We start from the raw sequence: 18,927 nt of genomic DNA on the forward strand, positions 1-18,927 counted from the left end.
GGGCGAAATCCTAACGAAATTGCTGTTAGTATACTTCTGCAGTGCCAAACATCCATTTAACACGAATTAAGATTATGTATTCCTGTTATTCTCATCAAAATTTAAGGAAAACAAAGCTCACTGTCATTGTGTAGAATAATAAGCGTTATGTTTCGATTATCAAAAAATTTCGTCTCTGTGGTTTTTTGGTGTATCTGGCCACACTGTGTACCGGTCCGAACCGGTTCGACGAGCTCTGCCCGCAAAGTGCGCGTGCGGTACGAAATGTTTACAAAACAATGCGTTGCCGAGACGGGCTTGCCAGGTTAAAGGTCGTTCTTTCGCTAAGTACACGGCGTTGGTTAGAATTAATTAATTAGACATGTCCTGCAATTACGCTGAAGGGCTGTCAAAATATGAAAACAAGGGTGTGCTTGGAGTGGCAGAGGTGAGGCTACCCCCGCTTCAGGCGATGCAATCGGAGAGCGAATCATATTTTAACGCAAAACTTCCCACAGATCTTTGATACTCCCGAACTGGTGGAGGAAAAATGCGAGCAGCTGGTGAAAATGATGCTTGCCTCGAGCCATACCGTCGTGCACACGGGTGCTGGGATTAGCACGAGCGCGGGCATACCGGATTTCCGCGGCCCCAACGGTGTCTGGACGCTGGAGGAGAAAGGGGAAAAACCCGCTGTTAATATTTCGTTCGATGATGCCGTGCCTACCCGCACGCACATGGCTCTGAAGTCGCTCGTAGCCAGTGGTCACGTGCAGTACATCGTCAGCCAGAATATCGACGGTTTGCATCTGCGGTCAGGGCTTGCGAGGGAACACCTGTCCGAACTGCACGGCAATATGTTTTTGGAGGTGTGCACCAAATGTCGTCGTCAGTACGTACGAAGCAGTCCAGCGCCAACAGTGGGCAAAAAGGAGACCGGAAACATTTGTCCCGGCACGAGTGCGGAGCGCGCCTGTCGTCGAGGCAAGCTGATCGATAACATCCTAGACTGGGAGCATGATCTACCTGAAAATGATCTCCAACTGGCATTTATGCATTCCGCGATGGCAGATCTTAACATCTGCCTTGGGACGACATTGCAAATCGTGCCGAGCGGTGATCTACCGCTAAAAAATCTCAAACACGGAGGACGACTCGTCATCTGCAATCTGCAGCCGACCAAGCATGTAAGTGGTGCACTTGTCCATTCACAACGTATCTTTTGCTATATTTCTTCCTTAACTCGTTGCAGGACAAAAAGGCAGATTTGAAAATTTCAACCTACGTTGATGCGGTGCTTGAACGAGTGGCCAAACGATTAGGTGTAGAAATACCTGAGTATCGGAGGGAAGAAGATCCAACCAAACGCGATACGTACAGTGTGCAGTGGAACATCGATGGAAAAATGGTGAAATCATTAGAAAAACGGTACGATAGTACGATAAAAGAGAAAACCCAGCTAAAGAAGCGATGTTCCACATCCAGCATCGATCAGGACCGCGAGGATTTAAAAAGAAACAACAAGAAACTAAAACAAGAACAACGTAGCAATGCAACAAATGAAGGAGATTTAAATAGTTGAGCGTGGAATGAATAAAACTTAATACTCTTGCTACGGACAAAGGACGATGAAATGCTTTTTATGAATATTTTTCGCCCTCTAGTGTATTTTTCCTTTGTGAGTTGATCAATAATGATAAAACCAGATTTTCGTACATTTAACGAGACTAGTAAAATTATTATTTTGTGATTTCATCACTTTTTGCTGTAATTTTCCATTTCTTAATTTAGGGTAACTGTACCAGTTTTCGGCAGGCTAGTGCAGCAGTTTCACAAAAATTGCTCACACATCAACATTTTTCATTATTTTTCATGAAAGTGTTGTTATTCTGGTTGATAAACTATTATAGTATGTTACAATATTTTTTATTTGCCGGTTCAAAGCCCTTTTTCATAAATATTCGTGAAAATGCAAACATTGATTTTGCTCCTATTTTCGGCAGTTTGTTCCTATTTTCGGCAGGCTGTGTTCCTATTTTCGGCAGCGCGAATACGGGTCAGAAAATGTTTGTATAAATGTGAATATGTACAAAAAAATGTTTAAAGCAATTTAACACTCTTACTTTCCTAAGATTGGTGTTAAAAAGCATTTTAATTATTAATTTTATGTTGCTTATTTTGGCCCGTTTCGACAGACATTTTGATGCGACGTTTAAACAGAGCAGCCATTGACAGTTTGATGGTTATAGCGTACGGTGTGAACTGGCTTACAAATATTTATTTTTCTCTTAAGTTAGTGCATTTTTTGTCGTAAAATTGGTGATATTTGGTACAAGAAAGGTCATATTATGTGTCGACATACGCATTATAGTGTTCTGATCAATTTTAAAAGGAATATTCAGCCAAATTCAAAGTGTGTTATTGTTCCGAGTTTCGGCAGGAGCCCACAACATTGAGCTGTCAAAAATGAACATTTACTGTGTACCTATTTTCGGCAGCATTTAAAGTGAAAAATAACCTGTTTATCGTGATTTTAAAATTCCGAACAAGTTAGAATAAATTAAATAAGCATAAAATCTTTAATATACACCACTTTTTCATTGTTTTACTGTTCTGATTCTCTTAATCACAAAACCTGCCGAACGATTGGCTGACAGCAAAGCTACCGAAAAAAAGCACAATTTATTTGATATTTTGGAGAATACGTAATGAAATGGTGTGAAACTTCGTATGTGAATATCAAATAAGTACACTTTCACTACAAAATTGTGTTTTGTGAAATTTTTTACCGCATTTGTGCAGAATTTCACGGTTTTAGCTACCCTGCCGAAAATAGGTACACTGCCGAAAACTGGTACAGTTACCCTATGTAAAAAATAAAAAGAAACTCAAACAAATCGAACGTTTCACGGAATTTGCTTGAAAAAATAACGCGTACCACCTATTTAACGCCACAGGTTTGACAGTTGAAAAAGCGGAAGCTAACCTGTCAAAACGTTGGATGTCTCTCTTTCCGGCATCTTGCAAGGTAAGTGACGGGAGCGCATTGCAATTGTTGTCGGTAAAAATCGCTGAATTAATCGGATTTCTAAGTGTAAATCAATGATTCACGGCTGGAAATCGACCGAAAAAGTGTTCGCTGCCATGCGGTGATATAGTGCTGGAAAGAATTTGCCCAAATATCGGGGAAATTGTACCGCTGAGTACTGGTGCTACGTTGAACATCAACATCAACTATTGGTGGCGAGTGGTGGGACGAGACGAACGGTGTGCTGCCGCTGTTGATGTTCAGTTAGCGTTTCGGCTCACGTTTTTACAAGCATTACCGGGGCGAGCACTTTTCCCGGTCGATTTCTGCGTTTGCGAGAGTTGTACAAGGGAAAACTAACCGTGTTGTATTGTGCCCTTCCTTCCACAGACTTCGGATTCAAGATGGGACGTTACGCTAAGGAACCCGACAATGCTTCTAAATCCTGTAAATCGCGCGGTTCGAACCTTCGGGTGCATTTCAAGGTACGTTGTGCCACGGGATGGCAAGTGGTGTTGGAAGTGCAATGTGTGCTAAGATCGATTCCTTCTTCCTCACCCACAGAACACTCGCGAAACGGCACTAGCCATCAAGCGTATGCCGCTCCGTCGTGCTCAGCGTTTCCTGAAGAACGTGATCGAAAAGAAGGAGTGCGTACCGTTCCGCCGCTTCAATGGCGGTGTGGGCCGTTGCGCTCAGGCCAAGCACTGGGGCACGTCGGTCGGTCGCTGGCCGAAGAAGTCTGCCGAGTTTCTGCTGCAGCTGCTGAAAAACGCTGAAGCGAACGCCGACTACAAGGGTCTGGATGTGGATCGGTTAGTGATCAACCACATTCAGGTGAACCGCGCGCCCTGCCTGCGTCGCCGCACGTACCGTGCGCACGGTCGCATCAATCCGTACATGTCGTCGCCGTGCCACATCGAGCTGTCGCTGACGGAGAAGGAGGACGTTGTGACCAAGGCCACCGACGAGTCGGAGCAGGCGAAGAAGAAGCTGTCCAAGAAGAAGCTGCAGCGGCAAAAGGAGAAGATGATGCGCAACGAGTAAGGGTGCGTGATCGTATGCTTACGCTGTGCAAAATTGTTCTTTAAGGAGGCGAATAAAACGGTCAACAAAAACACCCAAAAGTGCAGAGGAAAGCAAAAGTGTGGTGAGAAAAAAAACAAACTAATGTGTGTAGTGTTGGTTTTTTAGTCCTTTGCGGAGAGTTGGAGAGCGTGCACCTGGAGGGAGGAATATATTCGATTATTGAGAAAATGAGTAATTCATCGTCTTTTCGATACAAACGGGCAATCTAGGAAAGAAGCGTGTAAGGATTGAGTGTTTGATAATGAGGAACTGTTAGCCTCTTCAACTGTCCTTTATCTAGAGCGTTAGAAACGCATTAGAAACTTCAAACTCTCAGTGTTGGTGCGAGTAGAGTAGTAACTTTTGGATCACTCTCGAGTGTATTTGAACAAGGGATACTTCTACAAGTAACCTGTAGGCAGACTGCAACACAACCGGTTTTTTTTCTCTCGTTTTTGGCAAGAATCCTCTCTCTCTCCTCGTAGCTTTGTTTTACGGATCACATGTCCTTTAAACAACATAGCAATAGTAACCGCTGGAGTTTGGCTGGAAACACTAGTATCGAGTCAGCTGGAAAACTGAGCTGAGTCCTCGAGAGAAAAACGTAAGGGATGTGTGTGTGTGTCTGTGTGCCAATCGCCCCCTTTTTCATACGAGATAGATCGAGCCATTAGGGAAAGCGTAAGGACATATTATTAGTTCGTACAGTGTAAAAGATAAAAGCAGCAAAGATCTGAGGAAGGTTCGCTTTTTCCGTAAAAAAGCATGTGCTTTACGAGTTCTTCGCCGGCAACGACCATTTTGTGCAAGTAAATCCATTTTTTATTTAAAGATTGATATTTCTCAATTTCATAACATTCGAACACTAGGTTTAGTCGTCTAGGAGAAGGAGGAGGAGATATTAGGTGTTAGACAAAAATGTAAATGTTTCCTGGCGAAATCATCTGTTCTTGTTCCCCTTCTCTCGACTCCTTATAAAAGGGTTTTCTCTTGTGAGAGAAAAGCATTGCCCCATACTAGCGAAAGCCTCAGCGAGAATCGGTCCGCGTGTTTGAGTATTATTTAGGTGGGGAAAAATAGCATCGCGTTTTGCCGCATTTCTACCGCCTTGTTCGGTCCTTCGTTCGTGTACAAACAGTGTCCATTTATACCGTGTTTGCTATATTTTGGGCCACACCGGTCGTATGATATCGTGCAGTAGTATCGTTTTCGTCCTTGTCATTTCAATATTTGGTATAGGTATCTATTGGACTTGGTTACCCCTATCGTAAACTGTAATCGGGATGTGTGACCTGTAGTGTGGTTCGAGTTGACAATAAGAAAGGACTTTTTAGTTCGCTTGGAAATTGTTTAATATTCTGATAAAATATCTTGTATCCTGAATCATTTTCAATCGTACCCCTTTCATAGGTCTGCTGCCACTGCCCTACAAATGGTGTAGCAAGATATGGTGAACAGATACGAAGTTGCAGGTCATTTGGTGGTTTCCAGCACAGCTTATCAAACAGTTTCCGCTCAACTCTGCTACTTAATATAACTTCATGAGCAAAACCGTGAAGGCAACTTTTACGGAGCACATCAAAATCAAGATACGCTGGTAAATAAACTTAGTTTTAGATTGTTTTCAATATTAAGCTAAAACCACATTTCCATATGCATAATGCACACGCTTTGCATGTTTGTAGATTAGAATAAATGCGAAATCCTACACCAACTGCTCATTTAAAACCCAATAATTTCCCAAATTCAAATCTCCCATCCGTAGCCCACTGTGATTTTCATCAGCTTTTCGCTTGATTATTGCTTGCGTAGAAACAGTTTTCTTGATTCCTTCTTTTCCACACCTGACAGAAATGTCAAATGGTCAAGCGTCCATTTTTCACGGCGACGAAATCATTTGCGCTTTTTCTTCTTGTATCGCAGTGAGGAGATTTCCGCCCGCAGTGAAACAAATAAGGAACTGGGAGGAGTTCCAGTGAAGCAATAGTGTTTTTCGCGTTGTTTATAAGATTGTGTTGAGCCACATTAGCGTATTAGCGTCGAACGAAAGGTATGGAATTGTTTCTTGTGCAGTATCGCGTATGATGGCGTCGTACGTGCGGCCAGAAAGCAAACCACTGCAACGTAGGGGATGCGGCGTTTTCCGCCATGTTTAATGTATTCGTCCTGTCGTTGCCGGATCTTCCCGGTGCCCATCACATCCCGGCCAGTAGACGAGTGGTGGCATCCTTGTTCTTTTCTAGTGCGTGTGCTCGCACACAATTGTCTAATCTTCCCATAATTGTTCACAGCATTCCGATTGAAAAGGCTCTTCCTATCTAATGGTGGTTTTTCTGTTACCGTTTTAGCGCGTGTGTGTGCGAGAGAGTGTGTGTGCGTGCGTGCGTTTACAGAATCGGTGTTCTCTCTGGCGCTTGGGTTTGATCCTTGTTGTTCATACGGCGTTGAGTCACACTGTTTCACCCTCGTACGCTTCGTCGCGTTTCGCCCTACCGGCCGTCCGTGCAGCGCACACCGAGCAAATGGATAACGACAGTGATCAAAACAATCGCGACCGTTCGAGACGTGCCGATCGACGCAGCGGGGCCGGATCGCGTTTCAGCAACGACCGCGATCGAAGCCGCGATCGAGAACGTAGCGACTGTCGGCGCATCTACGTGTCGAACGTACCGTACGAGTACCGGTGGCAGGATCTGAAGGATCTGTTCCGCAAGGAGGTCGGTGATGTGTCGTTCGTTGAGCTGTTCCACGATGAAAACAATAAGCCCCGGGGGTGCGGCATTGTCGAGTTCGAAAAGCCGGAACACGTGCAGATGGCACTGGAGAAGATGAACCGCTACGACATTAACGGCCGCAATCTGGTTATCAAAGAGGACTACGGTAACGAACGGGACAAGTACGGACGCGTGGTGCCGAAATCATTCCGCGGCAACGACAACGACAACCGCCGTCGGGACCGAGACGACGATCGAATGTTAGTGTCCCTTTCTGTTTGCGATCCGTTTCTTTTATCTATTTACTTTGTGTATTCTTTTTTTCTGTCGTTGTGTATGTGTATGTCCCTTTATCTACCTTTCCTTTCCCGCCAAAACCTGCGTTTGGGGGTGCGTCTTTGTTTGTCATTTGGCTGCGATGTTACATTCTTTTTTTCTCCTTCTTTCACGTCTCTCACTATACGCTGCTTTGCAAGAACACTTCCATAACATTTATAGACACTTTCATATTTGACTCATTTGCCAGCGCATTGCAGGTGAAACGCGCTACCGAAAGTTAATGATTGTTGCTTGAAATCAGTTGGGAGCAACATAAAAACGCACCCAAAATTGCCATGCTTCTTTCCTGCTGGATAGGTTTTTTGTTATTTTGTTCAAATGGAAAGTCTTCAGTCTTAGAACGGAAATTCGCACGTTTTGCTTTGTTTCGAAACTATCTTTTCAATCTTGTTCTTTTTCATATTTGTCGTTGATTGGGTTATTTGAATCGCAATTGAACCGTTTCATCATAAACAGGGAATGTTACGCTGCTACAGGTCAAATAATTAGTTGAATATTTTGTTCATGTATGTACTGATTGTACATACTCGATTTAAAGACTGAACGCTTTCCTGCTAGCATAAGCGAAAACTTATTCTGTATTCTTTTCATTCACGGCCATAGATCCTACTACCATCTATTGTGTCCGCCGAGGATATCCCTCTGATAGGGACGCAAAATTCCCATTCATTATCGGCATCTCATCATCATTTCACTCAACTATCGAATTAATTGGTGCTTGCCTCACATGTTCTATCTTCTGTAATGCCAGCTGTACAGAGCCCATTCGTTCATTTCCCCCTTACCTCCATTTCCACCTTAGAGCAAGCGTGTAGCGTGTTTTGTCGTGTTAGTTTAGCTTATAGAGACAGCCAATTTGGTTGGCACGATATCATCATCCTGTACCAGATATCCTTTCATATACCGTTTTCTTCCTCTCTTTCTCTTCTATCATCCCGTATCTCGCGTCTCGTGTGTGTTTGCGCGCGTGCGAATTTCTCTCTTTATCTCTCTCTCTGTCGTTTCTGTATCTGCAGGTCCGGACCATCGCACGGTGGTAGCGGTGGTGGTGGAGGTGGCGGCGGCGGCGGCGGAGGTGGCGGTGGCGGTGGTGGCGGCGGTATTGTCGGTGGCGGTGGCAATGTAGGTGGCGGTGTGCTCGGCGGTGGCAATCTCGGTGGCGTCAGTGTCGGTGTCGGTGGTAATGATTTCTCCCAGGACTACAATACGTACGGTCTGAGCGTGAAGTTCTTGGAAGGGTTAGGCATTCAAGGGCCGTTGCATACGAAGATCTTCGTCGCGAATGTGAGTATCTAGTAGTATCACTCTTCTGCACCATGACATTCTTGTTGTTGCCCCCTTTTCTCTCTCTCTCTCTCCCTATTTCCTACTTTTTTCTCTCTTTTTCGTTCGGATTCGTTTCGTTCCTTCATGTATGTATCTCTACTACGTTGCGTTACCTTGCCGTGGATGTGTGTAACGGTTGAATTCTCACGAGTCACACCGATTATTTGATTGGCAATTGGGCGTACATTAGTTTGGATATTGCGTACGGCAGGGGTATGAGCATGCAAACACAGTCCTCAAAGTGGAAGTGTGCCATACGCGTCGACACGCGCGCTTGAAACAAACACAGAGAGAAGCGCAAGGGAGTTGGTTTTGCAGATTTGTTTTGATTTTGTTTTCTTCCGTACACCGTAGTACATCGATACTGTTCTGTTCCGTGTCCAATTTAATTTACACCCGTGTCAGCAATTGCTTTGTCGCTGGGCCAGTTGTTTCACAGTTTTTGGCGTGCGTTCCTAAAATTCCTCTTTTCATATACTCTTATCATAATTATTCCGGTCGTGGTCGACTGTTGTTCTTCTTTCTCTAATGCAAATACGTCTGTAAACATGTTGGTTGGCATGTTGGTGTCGATTGCTGGTGCGCCATGGATTTTTGGTGGTTTGCCCATTTACCGTCCGTTGGAGATAATTTTTCGTGTCAAATGTTGTGAGACGTTCGAAATCGCAATCGCCCAAGACTATCAGAGCGGCTAGAGTAGTGTTTGCGCTTTTCCGTTCCGTACAAGTTCCATTTTTCCGGTAGAGATACATCGATCGGCTCAATAGAAACGATCTCTCCTCTCAGTAACGCTTAAACCGTATTTCAACAACACCAGGGGCTAGTACAGCAACAATTCTTACAACGGGGGTATCTCCTCCAATTGTTTTTCTTTCTTTTTTCTTTTCTCTTTTTGGCCATCCATTCATCGTTGTCATCGTGGGTCGTCGTCTTCGTCGTCGTCGTCGTCGTCGTGGTGGGTCGCCTTCGTCATTAATGACTAATGTGTATGGGGGGTGGCCTGTATGTGTGTGCGCTTTTTTCCTCATCGGATGTATGTGAAATGGTATTTCGGGGCCGGTCGTTCGTGTGTGTGTATGTGTTTGGTTCGGTCCCTTTAGCTTGACTACAAAGTCGATGCGAAGAAGCTGAAGCAGGTGTTTAAGTTAGCGGGCAAAATCCAAAGTCTCGATCTGTCCGTCGACAAGGATGGGAACAGCCGCGGCTTCGCCGTCATTGAGTACGACCATCCGGTCGAGGCGGTGCAGGCCATCTCGATGTTTGACCGGCAGATGCTGTTCGACCGTCGCATGACCGTCCGGCTCGATCGGCTGACGGAAAAGAGCGAGATGAGCCGGCTGCCCGAGGGCCTCAAGGGCATCGGTATCGGGTTGGGTCCGAACGGTGAGCCGCTCAAGGACGTGGCGCGCAATCTGCCCTCGCTGCAGCAGCAAAACACGGCCATGCAAAGTGCAACGCTGGCCAATGCGGCCCCGACGCCCGTGCAGCCGCCGCTGACGGCGAGCAATCTGCTCAACTCGGCCGCCACCAGCAGCCTGTCCGGGTTGAACTCGAACCTGGCGGCGCAGCTCAGCAACGTGGTCGGCCTGTCGAATCTGACCGGCGGGCTGCAAAGTTCGCTCCTGTCGAATGCGGCCGCCGGTCTGTCCAATCTGAGCGGGCTCGGCGGGCTGGGTGCGGCCGCGGCAGCAGCGGCCGGTGGCGTCGGTGGCGGTTTGGGCGGTGCCGGTGGTGGGTTGGGCGGTGGTCTCGGCAACAGCCTGTCCAGCGCGCTCAGCGGTCTCGGCGGGGCCGGCAATGACGGTGGGTTGGGCTCTAGCTTCAACCAAAGCTACTCGTCCGGCTTCGGTAACGGTGGGTCGAATCGGGGCAACGACTACGACATGGGTTCGTCCAACGTTCGCAACTACAGCACGGCACCGAACGATGACTACGGTCGCAACTACGGCGGCATCAACAATGGCAACCGCAAGATGTCCGACACGATCATCATTCGCAATGTATGTATACCATTAGGGACATTCGCGGGGTAAAACCAGAACACGGCTCACACGGCTTTTATGTATTTACTTGCTTTCTGAACGTAGATGCCGTCTTCCTGGACTTGGCAAACGCTGCGCGATAAGTTCCGTGACGTCGGGGAGGTGAAGTTTGCCGAAATCAGAGGACAGGACACCGGTGTCGTTCGTTTCGCCAAGGAACGGGACGCCGATGTTGCCATTAGTAAGTGTTCACGCACGTTCGCTGCGCACGTTTGATTGCATTTTCTCTAATTTATAATCCGTTTTCTTCGCTCTTTCTCTTGCTTCAGAACTAATGGACGGGACGCGCTTTGAAGGACGAACGGTGGATGTGACTTTCTTTTAAATTAGAGATTGCCGTTGATCTCTTGATTTCGTTCCCATACATACAAACACACAGACACACACTCCGTAGCGTCGTGGTTCGTCCAGTGTGGAGCGGCAAAGTTCTTCGCTCCGCTTTCACTTTCTTCGTGTTATAGTTTCCATTCGTTTCCGGTTGTTCCCGGTGTACTCCACAGTCCAAGCTGCAAGAAGAAAAAAAAAAGTTCGGAATACCCGCTACGGGTTGGGTGTGTGTGTGTGATGTCGTTTAAAATTGGAGACAAACGCAGGATTACGATTACGCTCATCTTAGTCTAATAGGACATATTTTACCATCAGACACTCGGATTGGGAGAATGGATTGCTGTGGGCCTAACCATGCATAATACCACAAGCAGGCGTTGTTTGCTTGAGGTCATCAACCTCAACAGCTGTCGACTTTTAACCGCCGGTTCCTCCTCCGTAGCTCTGTTAGTAGTCAGTAAGCCCGCCAAGCCAGCAAGACAAACACGTGTGTGATCATGAGGGCGCTCGTAGATTGTCATCTAGCAGCAACGTATAGCAATACCCCGCCGTGTGTTACGATTCTTTTCACCCAAAAGCATATTATGTCTGGCATTTAAATCGCTCCGATAGCAAACCTCCAGCAGAGCATCTACAGTTCATATCGCGAACTCTTTCGTTTCACTTACCACTGCGTCGACTGTAGAGAGTAGATTGTATTGCAGTCTTGCGGAATGAACTTCCCTCGTTCGCCCAGGGGCAGCAGCATTCGTGCACGGGTGTACGACCCAAGAAGTTTGCACCTGTGTGCTTAAATTTGTGTATTCGGTTTTGAACCATTCCTCCAAGTGTTTGGATTTGCTGGAAGGAACAATATTGTTTGGTTTCGCTAAACCCCCGCCGTCACTGTACGTTGTCGATTGGATTTCCCTTTCTCTCTCTCTATCTTTCACAAATGGACTCTTTAGACATATGCATACTGTATTTTCGTATTCGCTCAGTCATGTTTTTTATAGCCGTAAGAACTTCAGCAAATGTGAACAAAATGCGTCCCTCCTTAAACACACAAGCTAACACGCGATACATTAGCAACAATAATCCCCAAGTGTCCATTGATTGAAGAGCTTTTATCCTTCGGATGTTATTAGTTGATCGATCCTCCTTACAATGATGCTGCATTTATGCAAAATCATCTCGCATTACACACAACGAACGTTTTTGTGTTTAGTCGAACGCTACGAATGATGTGCTAGTTCGTGCATTTTAACTTACTCTCTCTCTCACCGTCATCCGCTAATAATTCGTCGCCCGTGTAGCAAACTAAAGCAATCAATAATCCCCACATTATTATCGTGTGCGTGCGTAGTGTAATAGCAAACGCGGGTAAGAAGGGTAAAACAAGGCACTAAAAAAAAAGGAATAATAATCCAGACAAATCGTACACCGTCGTGGGGCGGTGTAGACGTCTCACCTTTTCGGCATCCGTGCAAATCACCACCACACATACACAAAAATAGTGTCATATGTTTCATTGTAGGAAACATTTTAATCGCCCATAAACATTTAAAGTCGATGGGGTGTTTAGTAATCGCGCAGAAAATAAACGACTTTCAGTTTTAACGAAGTACAAACTCTACAGTAATACCAAAAATGAAACAAGGTGGTTCCTGTGTATCACTTTCCGGCTAAAGCATGATGACCAAATAGTTGATCTCAGACGTGGCTGTAGTAGACACTGTGTCGACCGTTTGCCTTCTTGAAGTCTTCTGTTCTTCTACTAAATCGGAATTCCTGAAATCAGTACGATGAACTCAACTCCGAAAAAGAGACAGAAACCGTTCGACCGAATATTTGATTACTATTACTACACAAGAAGAAGATTATATTTCCAAGTCTCGCTCTTAGATCACAACAGTTTTATGGAACGGGGTGCAAATATTCAACCGACCGTACGTGTACGTGTACTCCTCCTACTGCCTACTTAAAATTATCAGGATCCGTGTATTTGGCGGTGAAAATGTAAAACAGGGCCGGTGCAGGTACTAGCAGCAGTGCGAAGTAGGAAATGTCGTACGGTATCGATACAATGCCATACGCCAACAGCACCCAATGGCCAACTGGAAAGGAAGAGAAGATCGTGTTCAGTAAGTTTAATTACACTGTACATTGTAGCCGAGGATAGGAAGGGTTTTAGTAATACTAACGTATAATCGTTGCATTTCTCAGCTGAGTTATCGACGTTTCCAGCAGCGATTTCATCGTCTGATCGAGCTTGATCGAAAAGTGCAATGCATTCGACACCACCGAAATGAGGATGCTCAAGTAGGGGAAGGTGTAGTCTGTAGAAAGAGACCCGATGATTCGTTGATGTCACGAACGATGGTATATGCCAAACACCGATACTCACAGATAACACCACCGGCGACGGCGTGAAGCAACGCTAGGATGGGGAAAATGTAGAGCGCATAGTAGACGGCGAGCTTGCCACGGTAGGGCAAAAACTTCACGTTCAACCCGGGCCGAATGATCATCATGAATGTGACGCAGAACAGGTAGAACACGAATATCATCGTCTGCAGCGGGTAGACCGCTTCCTGCGTGCAGTACAGCGTCGTCTCGTAATTGGGCGTTGGGTTGTGGAACAGCGTGTACCAGTCGGACACTTTCTGTACACCGCACGAGTTGATGCGCAGCTGCCAGATCGGATCGGTGAAGAGGATGGTGAGGAAGGCCGAAAGCAGCACCTCCACACAGGCGCTGGCGTGCAGGATCAATTCTCCCTTGGTGAATCTGGAAACCGAATCAGCGAACGAATCAAGTGGTGGTGTTGATGTGCGGCATGTTGTTGCCGCTCTTGACCGAATCCGTGTGGACTTACTTGCGCAGGTGAGCATTCAGATCGATACAGAACCAGTGTATGATCAGTGGTAGAATCGTCATAAACCCTAGATACAGCCAATCGTGCGAGGTCAGATCTTTTTCACACGGCGAACACACGTACTGTGCGTTCACGCGGTAGCCGCGCAAGCAGGCTCCACATTCACTGAGCGAACTGTTTTCCAGAACCGTGCGCCCGCAGTACAGCCCGGGACATTTGTCCACCGATCGCAACATCGTGCTCGAGATCAAATTTTTTTGGGGGCACAATTAGCTTACTGTGATCATCGTTCCGCGTCTGGTAGAGTGAACAATGTTCTAGGAACGATCGTAAACAAACAACAAATCGCTGTCAACGAGAGTGCAGCGCACACTGGTCGTGGTGTAAGAAACCTGTTGGCCATAATTTGATGAATTTTTCCCTTCATTCCGCCATTTAGGGGATTTAAAAAATGTTTCTCTCCTATGGTTAAAACTCGTAGGGGCAGGCTCAAAATTAAGCTATAAACAGCTAGAGCGTTTATTTTGTTGCGTTCTTTGGGAGGTTAGCGAATAGGAATACAAAATGATTCACCAGTAGCTTTGGTGTTGGGTTTGTGCAGTGCGTGCACTTTGAATGGTCGCGCGCGTAAAACCGAATAAAAGGGAATGCATCGAGAGTTACAGCTCTACATACTATCAGACTGGGCCGTTACTTCTAAATGGTAAAAAAAAGAAACGTACAATATGGCAAAAACTAGCTTAATCTTATCTTATCGCGGGCCCTACAATCCCTAACCAATCAATGGCCGCATCAGTGGCTTCCTCATTCATCCCCCACCTCTACGACGTCGTAATCATCGTCACTGTCGGTGACGATGTCGCACCGGAACTGGCGATAGATGTCGAACAGCACGTTTTCGGCGTGGTTTGCCAGCGGTAGACGGTTTTCGATCTCTAGCTTACGTTCAAACTTTTCCGTCAGCTCACTACCGATGGCACGTTTGAAGTCGATGAAATTAATACTGATATCGATGTCGTCCGGCGGCCCATCATAGTTATCGTCCTCCTCCGATGCGTTCTGTGTCGCCGGCTGCGCCACTGTTGCTGCAGCTGCTGCGCTTTCTTTCCCATCGCTGATCGCTTCTCCATTTGCCGCCTCCTTCGATTTGGAGCATTTGGCAACATCACCAACGGTCGGGGGCGCTGTCGGTTGGTTCGTTTTGGGTGCTGTCGTTATGCTCACCTTTTCTTCCGCTGGCTGCACAGCCGGTGTGGACTCTTTTTCCTTTTTCTTTTTCTCTTCCTCCGGTTGTTCGCTGGCGTTGATGTTGGTGTTACCGTCCTGCTCCTCCTCTTCTTCCTCCTCTTCCTCCGCGTTCAATTCGTCCATGAACTCATCTTCGTCCTCAAAATCCTCCCCATCCTCTCCATCGGACCAACCGTCAACGTTCTCCAGGAAGTGTTCTATTTCTATATCGTCGTCCTCGTCGTCCTCGTCCGGTCCCTCCATCATGTCGTCGTAGGCAATGGCCGTACCATCGCCATCCATCGTCGTATCGCGCTTTGGCCGATTCCACGGGCACAAATTGCTGGCCGCAAAATCTTTCACCAGCACCGCCGGCTTTATGTAGCGCTGGTTAATCTGCTGCATCAGCCCGGCACATTCGGCAAGCGTGAACTCGCGCCCATTTTCCCGTTCCCACTTCGGCAGCTCCTGCTCCCAGCCGGTGCAGATGTCGCCGAACGTGTTGCCGGTCGGCTTCACTACCTGTGCCGCCGACAGCCCGATCAGCACGACACCCAACCGCTTGCAGGTGTTGTGCAGGTGCAGCGTCAGGTCGACCTGCGACTCGTCCACGAACATCAGCACCGGCTTCGGGATGCCCTTCGCCGTCACGAACTTGTCCACCACCTTGTCCAGGTAGGCGGCGAACGTTTTCGGTGTCACCTGGCCATACTCGTGCGCTACGATTGCGCAGTTTTTCGGCGCCGCCTGGACTATGTGTGGCGGTACGTCGCGCCGGTACGGGTAGACAAGCAGCGGGGACAGGTGTTCACCGGCCGCCGAAAACGTGTACAGCATGGTCATCTTCTTCAGCGGCGACCGTACACTTTCCTGCATTTCGACCCGCTCCCGGAACCGCAGCTCGTCGCACACGAAGACGCGGGCCGGGTGGTTCAGGATGTCGAACAGGTTCGCCTCGTTCAGATAGCTTTCGATGTGCAGATACCAGTCCATGATGGTGCCGAGATGCTTGCGCTCCTTGACGCGATCAATCGAGAGCCATCGTCGGACGAACTTCTGGTAGCAGCGCCGCCCAAACTCCGTGTCCTGGAAGGGGTGCGACCGGGCCGGGACGTTCTTCTGCACCAGTGCTTCGGCTGCCGTCTCCACGTTGCGCTGCTTGATCGAGAAGCCGCGCTTGCAGCAGTCCGTCATCCACTGGTACAGTGCTTGCTCTTCCTGCGGCAACAGCTTGCTGATTTTGCCGTGCTTCAGCGACTTCAAGTAGGTGGACAGGGTGGTGCGCGGAACGTTGCACACGAATGCAGCACGGCGAATCGAGGTACCGCGTTCTACGATCAGGTTGATGGCATTCTTCAGATCCTGCTTGGTGTACGGGCTGGACGTTTTGCGACAACGGTTGCTATCGCGGCTCTCTGTGAACGAGGGGCAAAAGAGGGGGGGAAACAGCCTTGTTGCATTGTCATCTCGCGTGGAAGTGGCAACTAAACGAAACTTCACTCCTTACCGGACATACTGTGGTGGAGCGTGCAGTGCAAATGAAACGACTAACACTACGAGGAAGCGGGATTTTTGCACAATTATGTTTGCGTCCTCCTGCCCAAAGCGTAAACAAACATTTTCTGCTGAAGCCGATGACAGCTGCGCCCCATCTGCCAGGCAACGAACTGACAGCTTCGACGCGCGCCCGTGAGTGTGTGTGTGTGCTGCTTGCTCGTGCAGCAGGGTTGTATTGAATGCTTGGCCGAATCTGAGCATCCTGTGCATTGTTTACAAAATTTATCGCAGTGATCGCTGGCCCGCACTCGTACCAGCCAGTTGCACGATGGATTCTGCAAGCGGTCGGAAGCTTCTTGGATTCCGGCAGATTGCGCAGGAAAAGCTGCAGCATGTATTCTACTCCATCCCGTCGGAGAAGGACCTGATCATCGAACCGGCGCTCATTAAACCGCTGGAACATGTGTGCGGTGCATCCTGGCTTAGGTAAGGTAGACTGCCGGGAAACGGGCTAAACAGACCCCTTCTTACCTCTCTCTCTCTCTCTTTCTCTCAACACAGGAAGAAAGGCATCGATAAAATATTCAAGTTTGATTCGAAAAATCCCCCACCGAAGCGGAAACAGTTTGTGTACCTGATCACCTCGAGCCTGCTTACGTTCAAGAGCGTGCTGGATCAGATCAGTGGCTACCAGAGCCAGACGAGCAGCATGATGGAACCGGACATACGCAACAAGCAGTACCACGTGCTGGTGCTCCCGTCGGTGCTGGCCAGCTTCGAGCATCTGCTGGAGGAGGAGGGCCTGCACGGCATCGTCGAGCTGTACAACTTTCAGTGGGATTTTCTGCTGCTCGACGAATCGCTGCTCAGCCTCGAGCTGCCGAACGTGTTTGCGGATGTGTTTGTGCGCAAGGACACCACACCGCTCGGCTCGATTGCGCAAAGCATTCGCATCTTCAATCTCGTCATGGGCAAGCCTCATCTCGTGTTCAGCCTGGGGGAGAACGCGGAGAAAATACTGCACATGGTGCATCGCATGGAAGCGGCCAAGCGACCGAATGTCGGGGGGAAGGAGAATGCCGCCGGCAAGGTGGACCAGCCGGAGAAAGAGCCGGAGTACTCGGCCATGCTCATACTCGACCGTGATCGGGACTATCCGGCCTGCCTGTTAACACCGGTCGTGTACTGTGGGCTGCTGCTGGAGATACAGCCCCTCAACTCCGGCTCGCTGGCCGTCGATGGTGAGTACAACAAGATCAAGAACGGCAAGCTGGCCTTTCTGCAGGAACAGAACGCCGCTGCGGCTTCGAAGCAGCAGGAAACGACTAGCTTGCGCATGAGTGGCGCACAGGACATGATCTATCTCGAGCACCGGTATCGCCACTTTTCCGAAGTCATCAGCCTGCTCAGCGCACAGGCGAAAGCGCTCGGCCTGGAGGGAAAGGCGTACACGCGCGAGATGAAGCTGCACGAGATGAAGGAGTACGTTACGCACAAGCTGCCGAAGGTTGCCGCCGCCAAGAAGGAGCTGTTCAAGCATCTCCGGCTGTGCGAAACGATCGTGGAGGAGATTGGCGCCAACTTCGAGAAGCACCAAATGATCGAGGAAAGCATCCTCACCAACACGAACCGCAAGCAAATCATGAACTACATTCTCGAGCTGCTCAGCAGCGACGCGCATCGGTACAATACGCTGCGGCTAATCTGTCTGTACCACGTCACGATCGGGCTGACGGGCGAGGACATGACAAGGCTCATGACGGGCTACCTGAACGCATTCGGGTACCGGCATCTTAGCCTCTTTCACAGCCTCTTTCAAGCGCGTCTCTTCCCCGACACGACCAATCTTAGCAAAACGAAAATTCTGTCCCAAATCTCCATTCCCACGCTCAAGACACCGTTCCAGATTGAGGCGAACAAGCTGAAACAGTTGCCGACGGACGCGAACGACACTGCGACGACCGCGACCACGCCAACGACCGACCGAGACGGTGGCCTAACGGGCGGTGTGCAATCGACGGGGGGAGGCAATGTTGCTGCCGGTGGCAAAACATGCCCCAGCTACGTCTTCAACGGCAATTACATCCCACTCGTGACGCAATTGACGAACCTAATCTTTGCTGCGTCCAGCTTCGACAATCTCAACACCCGGCTGGGTCATCTGGAGCGGCTGAAGGTTTCGGGCCGCTCGCTGACAGCCAGTGGACAGCCGGGTGATCATACACAGTGTGCGCCACGATCGATCAAGGAACTGTCGGCGAGCAGTCACAAGGTGGCCCTGAATCAGCTGCTCCCGTTCAAGGAGAAAACGATGTTCATCTTCATTGTGGGTGGAATTACGTACGCCGAGATCGCTGCCTGCCATCTGCTGGAGCGCACAATCGGGGCTAAGATTGTCCTGTCCTCCGATCGGATCATTGCCGGGCACGATCTTATAGAAAGCGTTGTAAACTGTTAATGGGTAGTGTGGGGTATTTTCGGATTTCGAGAGGGAAAATACACACAAAAAAAGAAACCCTAAAC

The 18,927-nt window shown here is 48.4% G+C and overlaps 6 protein-coding genes across 9 annotated transcripts; 4 read left to right on the forward strand and 2 right to left on the reverse strand.

Annotated features, from left to right (window-relative positions):
* The first annotated feature begins 227 nt into the window (after positions 1 to 227).
* LOC1281717 (NAD-dependent protein deacetylase Sirt6) lies at positions 228 to 1,602 on the forward strand. The gene is made up of 3 exons (XM_321669.5): positions 228 to 427; positions 498 to 1,166; positions 1,232 to 1,602. The coding sequence occupies exons 1-3, from the start codon at positions 362 to 364 to the stop codon at positions 1,559 to 1,561; spliced, it is 1,065 nt and encodes a 354-aa protein (XP_321669.4). The 5' UTR covers positions 228 to 361; the 3' UTR covers positions 1,562 to 1,602.
* Positions 1,603 to 2,202: 600 nt separating this feature from the next.
* Positions 2,203 to 4,174, forward strand: LOC1281716 (large ribosomal subunit protein uL22). Of its 3 annotated transcripts, none has more exons than XM_551371.5 (3): positions 2,203 to 3,007; positions 3,398 to 3,492; positions 3,572 to 4,174. In XM_551371.5, the coding sequence occupies exons 2-3, from the start codon at positions 3,412 to 3,414 to the stop codon at positions 4,052 to 4,054; spliced, it is 564 nt and encodes a 187-aa protein (XP_551371.1). In that variant the 5' UTR covers positions 2,203 to 3,007; positions 3,398 to 3,411; the 3' UTR covers positions 4,055 to 4,174. The 3 variants fall into 3 exon arrangements, with proteins under 3 accessions (XP_551371.1, XP_003435844.1, XP_061500636.1); XM_003435796.2 differs by having other exon boundaries at positions 2,992 to 3,040; XM_061644652.1 differs by having other exon boundaries at positions 2,994 to 3,073.
* A 149-nt stretch (positions 4,175 to 4,323) lies between these two features.
* LOC1281715 (heterogeneous nuclear ribonucleoprotein M) lies at positions 4,324 to 12,458 on the forward strand. 2 transcript variants are annotated; one of them, XM_061644651.1, is made up of 6 exons: positions 4,324 to 4,679; positions 5,486 to 5,672; positions 8,145 to 8,412; positions 9,555 to 10,454; positions 10,542 to 10,677; positions 10,766 to 12,458. In XM_061644651.1, the coding sequence occupies exons 2-6, from the start codon at positions 5,617 to 5,619 to the stop codon at positions 10,819 to 10,821; spliced, it is 1,416 nt and encodes a 471-aa protein (XP_061500635.1). In that variant the 5' UTR covers positions 4,324 to 4,679; positions 5,486 to 5,616; the 3' UTR covers positions 10,822 to 12,458. The 2 variants fall into 2 exon arrangements, with proteins under 2 accessions (XP_061500635.1, XP_551368.5); XM_551368.5 differs by lacking the exons at positions 4,324 to 4,679; positions 5,486 to 5,672 and adding exons at positions 5,921 to 6,125; positions 6,424 to 7,049.
* Positions 12,459 to 12,652: 194 nt separating this feature from the next.
* Positions 12,653 to 14,057, reverse strand: LOC1281714 (JNK1/MAPK8-associated membrane protein). The gene is made up of 4 exons (XM_321666.6): positions 13,681 to 14,057; positions 13,210 to 13,592; positions 13,007 to 13,141; positions 12,653 to 12,919 (listed from the first exon to the last, which is right to left on the reverse strand). Exons 1-4 carry the CDS (start codon positions 13,914 to 13,916, stop codon positions 12,780 to 12,782), a joined length of 894 nt encoding a protein of 297 aa, XP_321666.3. The 5' UTR covers positions 13,917 to 14,057; the 3' UTR covers positions 12,653 to 12,779.
* A 118-nt stretch (positions 14,058 to 14,175) lies between these two features.
* Positions 14,176 to 16,576, reverse strand: LOC1281713 (uncharacterized). The gene is made up of 2 exons (XM_321665.4): positions 16,415 to 16,576; positions 14,176 to 16,322 (listed from the first exon to the last, which is right to left on the reverse strand). Exons 1-2 carry the CDS (start codon positions 16,419 to 16,421, stop codon positions 14,485 to 14,487), a joined length of 1,845 nt encoding a protein of 614 aa, XP_321665.4. The 5' UTR covers positions 16,422 to 16,576; the 3' UTR covers positions 14,176 to 14,484.
* LOC1281712 (vacuolar protein sorting-associated protein 33B) lies at positions 16,577 to 18,926 on the forward strand. The gene is made up of 2 exons (XM_321664.4): positions 16,577 to 16,890; positions 16,966 to 18,926. Exons 1-2 carry the CDS (start codon positions 16,733 to 16,735, stop codon positions 18,860 to 18,862), a joined length of 2,055 nt encoding a protein of 684 aa, XP_321664.4. The 5' UTR covers positions 16,577 to 16,732; the 3' UTR covers positions 18,863 to 18,926.
* The last annotated feature ends 1 nt before the right edge of the window (position 18,927 follows it).

This window comes from Anopheles gambiae, chromosome 2, assembly GCF_943734735.2.
Source record: "Anopheles gambiae chromosome 2, idAnoGambNW_F1_1, whole genome shotgun sequence".
NCBI lineage: Eukaryota > Metazoa > Arthropoda > Insecta > Diptera > Culicidae > Anopheles > Anopheles gambiae.